General features: G+C 49.5%; 1 protein-coding gene across 1 annotated transcript; it reads left to right on the forward strand.

The window, feature by feature from the left end:
- Positions 1 to 291: 291 nt before the first annotated feature.
- Positions 292 to 2,225, forward strand: LOC125555992 (zinc finger protein WIP2-like). Its single transcript, XM_048718795.1, has 2 exons — positions 292 to 898; positions 1,558 to 2,225. Exons 1-2 carry the CDS (start codon positions 362 to 364, stop codon positions 1,942 to 1,944), a joined length of 924 nt encoding a protein of 307 aa, XP_048574752.1. The 5' UTR covers positions 292 to 361; the 3' UTR covers positions 1,945 to 2,225.
- Positions 2,226 to 7,596: the final 5,371 nt, after the last annotated feature.

Consider the following 7,596-nt stretch of genomic DNA (forward strand, 5'->3'; position numbering starts at 1 on the left):
CCACCCATAAAATAACAGCATATTAATCATTGGCGTGCCAAGGCGCCACACTGTTGACAAACTGCAGCCATGGAGAACGTTCATGCATACATTGCTCCACGGAAAAGGAACCCCACAACGAAGAACTGCTTACAACGCAAGGCGTTTTTGCTACATTGCCTGTAAAACACCAATGCATGAGCCGTTCATAGTGCCACGTCTCTGCGAATGAAGCCCATACATGTCACGGGTCACATGAGGAAACACGTCTCTCTCTCTCTCTCTCTCTCCCCCCTATAATAGCTATCACCCAGGTTCACTGCTCCCCTCGACGATCCTCCACTCTAGGAAGCAATCTAGCTAGCTATCAAGGCGCCTAGCCATGTCCAACCCGTACACCTTCCTCAGGCCTCATATAGATCGTCCTTTCTTCCCCTTCCACAGAAGCCTAGTCTCTCCATCCTCTCCCCCAAAACAAGCACTCCCTCTCCTAAGCCTTCTCCCTTCGAGCCATGATCACAGCAAGATCCTTGGTTGTGGGTATGCCGGTGATGATCATCATCATCAACTTAAGAAGGAAGATGAGGATGTGAACATCTCACTCCAAATTGGGCCGCCGAATCCGAACCCCGCGCCTAATCTTTTGAGTACTGTGAGTGATGGTGGTTGCGATGATGCAACAGGAACAACACAGGATCAGTGTGTTGGTGGCGATCACAGCAGGGCGGACGAGCAGGAGGAAGAGGAAGACGACGATGATGATGCCGCCGGTGATGGTCTTTGTTCGGAGTACTTTGCCGCTGGTAAGCTTACCAAGGGCAAGTATTGGATCCCTACCCCCGCTCAGATCCTCATTGGGCCCACTCACTTCGCCTGCCCGGTGTGCTGCAAGACCTTCAGCAGATACAACAACCTGCAGGTAAATTAGCTAGGCTTCATATATGCATCCATCTAAGTTTAATTTACAAGCTAGTAGAAGATATTGATCCGATTGATCGATGTGCTACATGGCAGCTGATGTCCAAGATCACCATTTTTCCTGTAGTTGCATGCATGCATGATCACCATAACAGACGGATCTGTAGCTAGGGGAATCTTGATCGGTGTATACACTGTAGCAGAAGATGGGGGGGCTTGTGAGACGAGGGCCATAGTGTAGAGACTGGGGCCTTTTGTGCGTTTCAGCTAGGCAGGCTGGTTAATTCGTACTTCCTTTTGTTGTTAGTTCCCACATTTGGGCCACTACAGATGTAGGGCTTCCTCCCATCATTCTATCCTGGCTTTTGTCGTGCCTGGTTCGTATTTTTGTCACCTCGTGCATGTCCAGGCTCAGAGAGAGGGAGACAGGTACCATGAAAATTCTCTCTCCTTTCTGCCTTGCACAGTTGCACTGTGGATGCATCCATATGTGTACACGGATTTATAGCTGCTTCCCCAGGAAAGGCACCATGTCTGTCTGCTGACAGCATTACCAATAGATCCATGCATCTACTGTTGTCTAATTAATTTGACATATTTTGAGTGACATTGCTGAATATCATGATTATGCAGTTAACTTTGAGGATATGATGCATGCAGATGCACATGTGGGGACACGGTTCGCAGTACCGCCGCGGGCCTGACTCCCTCCGCGGCACGCAGCCGGCGGCGATGCTCCGGCTGCCGTGCTTCTGCTGCGCGCCGGGGTGCCGGAGCCACGTGGACCACCCGCGGGCGCGGCCGCTCAAGGACTTCCGGACGCTGCAGACGCACTACAAGCGCAGGCACTGTGCCAAGCCATTCCTCTGCCGCAAGTGCGGCAAGGCGCTCGCCGTGCGCGGCGACTGGCGAACGCACGAGAAGAACTGCGGCCGCCGGTGGCACTGCACCTGCGGCTCTGACTTCAAGCACAAGCGCTCGCTCAAGGATCACATTCGGGCCTTCGGGCAGGACCACGTCGAGCGGCCGCCCGCCGCCAAAATGTGACCGTCGAGAGCCACGGACGATAAATATGCATGGCCAAACGGCCTGCCAGTGATTATACGATTGCTTGTGCAATATTAGGGGACCGATTGATTTGGGTATCCATGGTATTCTCCTTCGCATAATAAGCATTACTATGTTACTAGCTGCTAGCTGAACTCAGTTTGATTATTACACTTTTTTTTTAACTATTTTGTTCTTATTCAAGTGCTATGTGCGTATTTTAGCGTGTTAATCGTAGACTTGTAAGTTATGGCAACTTAATTTGTTCAGTAATATTCTTATTTTGTATTTGTTTCATGGTTAATTGTCACGATTCATTTCCTAGTTATTTTGAGCAAATACTCTCACATATACCACTCTTTGTTTTAATTATTTTCATAAGGTCAGTTTGAGAGCACTCGCCCTTTAAATCTCTTTCATTAAACTAAATCGCTGTATGTAAGCAGAATAATAAAATACTTCATCCGTCCCAAAATAAGTGTCTTAATTTTAATGTAACTTTGTAGGGAGTATATTTTAACGACCCTCCAAAATTAAATTATTGTCACTTAGATGTACGATAGTGTTTCGTTTTTGATAAATATATTTTGTAGTGTGTTATTAAGTACACTAAAGTTCTAAATCATGTGTGTCTAACACTTAGTGCTGTAGATGGAAGAATTACTAATATCCACAACATCAAAAATATAGTATGAAAATATATTGTATGATGGATCTAATGAAATTAATTAGGCGTTGTAGATGTTGGTATAATTTTCTAGGGACATTTAGATTTGTGCCCCTAACTCGAACCCACTACTCCTATTTGCCCCTAATTTGGAAGCATGCTTAAATTTGCCCCTCTACTGTTAGTTGCACTTACAGAAATGTCCTTCCATGCTGTTACTGTCTAGTCAAAGGGCTTTGACCGTTTTCTGGGCGTTTGCTTGACATTTTTGCCCCTAAAAAAACAGAAATTGAAAAGGAAAAGAGAGTGCAAGTTCTTACCTTTTGGCATAGGATGGCCCAGCAAGCCCAGCCCACTAGCTGGTTATCTTCTTCCTCTGCTGAGGCAAAGGGCATGTCGCCCGCGCGCACACCTGGGCGCCGCCGTTCCCATGGCCAATGACTCCAAGCCACCGCACAACTATGTCTCTGAGCCCCGCCGTAAGTAGAGCGCCACCATATCGAAGATCGCGACCTCGGGTGCTCTGCAAGTTTGGAACCGACAGCATCTCCACCGCCTCTGACCGCCGACCCCCGTCTTAGACTTGCTGTCATCCGAGACCCCCGGTCGCTCCCTTGCCGTCATAGAAATCCATGTGCTAACTCGAATGTTCCAGACATGTCACCTATGATTTTCTCTTAGTCGAGCCACCTCCCCACACGTTCAGCTCGGTGACGTTCCTCGAACTCTTGATCCAGTTGAGGCCGAGCGAGAGTTTCGTCAGCACGATGGTGTGGTGATGGTGATGGTGAAGTTACCGACGCAGGGCTTCGCCTAAGCACTATGACAATATGACGGAGGTGGAAAACTGTGGAGGGGGCACCGCACACGGCTAAGACAAATCTTGGAGTGCCTTTGGGGTGCCCCCTGCCCACGTATATAAAGGAGGGGGGAGAGGAGGCTAGCCCAGGAGGGGCGCGCCTATAGGGGGAGTCCAACTAGGATTCCCAATCCTAGTTGGAGTGAAGGAAATATGCCCTAGAGGCAATAATAAAGTTATTATTTATTTCCTTATAATCATGATAAATGTTTATTATTCATGCTAGAATTGTATTAACCGGAAACATAATACATGTGTGAATACATAGACAAACAAAGTGTCACTAGTATGCCTCTACTTGACTAGCTCGTTAATCAAAGATGGTTATGTTTCCTAACCATGAACAATGAGTTGTTATTTGATTAACGAGGTCACATCATTAGTTGAATGATCTGATTGACATGACCCATTCCATTAGCTTAGCACACGATCGTTTAGTATGTTGCTACTGCTTTCTTCATGACTTATACATGTTCCTATGACTATGAGATTATGCAACTCCCGTTTGCCTGAGGAACACTTTGGGTGCTACCAAACGTCACAACGTAACTGAGTGATTATAAAGGAGCATTACAGGTGTCTCCAAAGGTAGATGTTGGGTTGGCGTATTTCGAGATTAGGATTTGTCACTCCGATTGTCGGAGAGGTATCTCTGGGCCCTCTCGGTAATACACATCACATAAAGCCTTGCAAGCATTACAACTAATATGGTAGTTGTGAGATGATGTATTACGGAACGAGTAAAGAGACTTGCCGGTAACGAGATTGAACTAGGTATTGGATACCGACGATCGAATCTCGGGCAAGTAACATACCGATGACAAAGGGAACAACGTATGTTGTTATGCGGTCTGACCGATAAAGATCTTCGTACAATATGTAGGAGCCAATATGGGCATCCAGGTCCCGCTATTGGTTATTGACCGGAGACATGTCTCGGTCATGTCTACATTGTTCTCGAACCCGTAGGGTCCGCACGCTTAAGGTTACGATGATAGTTATATTATGAGTTTATGCATTTTGATGTACCGAAGGTTGTTCGGAGTCCCGGATGTGATCACGGACATGACGAGGAGTCTCGAAATGGTCGAGACGTAAAGATTGATATATTGGAAGCCTATGTTTGGACATCGGAAGTGTTCCGGGTGAAATCGGGATTTTACCGGGTTACCGGGAGGGTTACCGGAACCCCCCGGGAGCCATATGGGCCTTCATGGGCCTTAGTGGAAAGGAGAAAGGGGCAGCCCAAGGTGGCTGCGCCTCTTCCCCCTCCCCTAGTCCTATTAGGACTAGGAGAAGGTGGCCGGCCCCCCTCTCTCCCTTCCCCTCCGAGGAATCCTAGTTGGACTAGGATTGGGGGGAGGAATCCTACTCCCAGAGGGAGTAGGACTCTCCTGCGCCTCCCTCTATGGCCGGCCAGCCTCCCCTCCTCTCCTCCTTTATATACGGAGGCAGGGGACACCTCTAGACACACAAGTTGATCCACGTGATCTATTCCTTAGCCGTGTGCGGTGCCCCCTGCCACCATATACCTCGATAATACTGTAGCGGAGTTTAGGCGAAGCCCTGCTGCTGTAGTTCATCAAGATCGTCACCATGCCGTTGTGCTGACAGAACTCTTCCCCGACACTTTGCTGGATCGGAGTCCGGGGATCGTCATCGATCTGAACGTGTGCTCGAACTCGGAGGTGCCGTAGTTTCGGTGCTTGATCGGTTGGATCGTTAAAACGTACGACTACTTCCTCTACGTCGTGTTATCGCTTCCGCAGTCGGTCTGCGTTGGGTACGTAGACAACACTCTCCCCCTCGTTGCTATGCATCACATGATCTTGCGTGAGCGTAGGAAATTTTTTGAAATTACTACGAAACCCAACATGGAGTCCCCTTCCTTTTCCAATAGGGGAGAGAGGGAAGGAGTAGGAGAGGGAGAAGGAAAGAGAGGAGGGCGCCGCCCCCCTCCCTAGTCCAATTCGGACTTGCCATGGGGGGGCGTCCACCCCTTGAGGCCCTTCTCTCCTTTCCCGTATGGCCCATTAAGGCCCACTACTTCCCCCGGCGAATTCCTGTAACTCTCTGGTACTCCGAAAAATAGCCGAATCACTCGGAACCTTTACGATGTCCGAATATAGCCTTCCAATATATCGATCTTTACGTCTAGACCATTTCGAGACTCCTCGTCATGTCCGTGATCTCATCCGGGACTCCGAACAACCTTCGGTACATCAAATCACATAACTCATAATACAAATCGTCATCGAACGTTAAGCGTGCGAACCCTACGGGTTCGAGAACTATGTAGACATGACCGAGACACATCTCCGGTCAATAACCAATAGCGGAACCTGGATACTCATATTGGCTCCTACTGTCACAGCCCTAGAAATCTTCTTGTAACTAGTGGCATTGCATCCATGCATCATGTTTAAATTTCATGAAACTTGAAATGGGGATTGTTGAAACCCTAGCACCAAATGAATTCATCTAGGTTCAATAAAAATATTTTCAATGATCCCAAATGCCCCTTAGAAAAGTTCATGATTTTTGTTAAAGGTGAAAACCTTTGCCAAAAATCATGCACATATTTCTAGGACATTCTGGATTTTTGAATTAAATCTTATTGTATTTGACTTTGGGCATTTAAAATACTATAAATAATTTAAATGTTCAAATAATGTTGGAACTATTTTTGGGCCACTGAAATAATTCAGAACGTGTCCATGAATATTTTCAGGATTTTAGGAAATGCCTTGGTATTTTTCCTAAGCTCAAAACAGAGGAAAATAATTAGAAAACAAAAACAAAATTAGAAGACAGAAGAGAGGGAAACCTACCTGGCCCAAACTTACCTGGCGCCCCACCACGGCCCAGCAGAGGCCCAGCCCACCACACCACCACCGTCTTCAACCTCTTGCCAGTAGGCAGGAGGGCGTGTGCCCAACGCGCGCGCGCACGCGCCGGCCACCTCCTCCCTGCCTGGCTGCTCCCTCACCGCCCTGGACGCCTCCTGCGTCGCCACGCAACGCCTCTGGTCTTCTCTCACCCTCCCAGTGCTCCTCCTCCCCTCAGCCTCTCTCCCTTTCGCACGGTCCGAGCGCCACCGTCGCCGCCGACAAGCACCACCGCGGCCACCGCCTCTCCCTCGCTTCTCTGACCGGCCCAGAGGCTCCGCCTCGACCCCCTCTTCCTTCCACCCCGAGCCACGCCACCGCGGGAGCCCCACATCGCCGCCACGAGTCGTCTTCCCCGAGCACGACCGCCGGACTCCATCAACGGATTCGCCGTCGCCAAGCCGTCCGAGAGCAAGCCGAGCCCCTCTTCGTGATCGCTGTGAACTCTGCTACCGTTTCCTCCTCTTCCCCGCTCCGTTTGATCATCGTAGCCGTCGCCTCCTTGATGACCGAAGCACGCCGCCGCACGAGCTCGTCGCCGACGAGGCTCCGGTGGCCAATCGGTCCCGTTCTTATGCCCGTTAGCTTTGTGAGAGCCCGTAGAAACCTTAGGTGCTACGCGTTGACCCTCCCGTGCACGATGTCGTCATTTTCATCGGCGCCCGAACTCCGGCCACCGCCGCGAGCTCCGTTCCGGCAATCTCCGGCCGCCCCTGCTCCAGCCGCAGCACCTCTGGATGCGCCGCACCCCCAGCTACCTATAGCCACAAACCGTGTCCAAAACCGAGCCCTGTGGGCGTTTTCCGAGCCGCGCCGCTGTCTCGGGCCTCGCCGGTGTCGAGTCGCCGGTGGGTTTGACCCCGCCGACCTGGGGTTGACCTTGTTTGACCCCCCCCCAGGGTCACTGACGTGCGGGCCCGTCTCTGTTAATCTTTAGCTAGATTAGATTAGTGCTAATTAACCCTAACAGTTGGTTTAGACACTGACATGTGGCCCCAGGCCCTTAACTAACCTAGGTTAGGATTAGATTAATGTTAATTAACTTGGTTAGTTAGGTTAGTCACTGACCAGTGGGTCCCACTGGTCAGGTTTGACCTGGACGGCGACTGTTGACCTGCTGACGTCACACAGACGTCATGCTGACGCAGTTAACCATTTTCTGGTTTAAAAATAATCAGGAAATTCCAGAAAATGTTTAAAACTTCAAAAAATCATAGAAAATAATCTATAACTCAGAA

Source organism: Triticum urartu, chromosome 5 (assembly GCF_003073215.2).
Source record: "Triticum urartu cultivar G1812 chromosome 5, Tu2.1, whole genome shotgun sequence".
Taxonomy (NCBI): domain Eukaryota; kingdom Viridiplantae; phylum Streptophyta; class Magnoliopsida; order Poales; family Poaceae; genus Triticum; species Triticum urartu.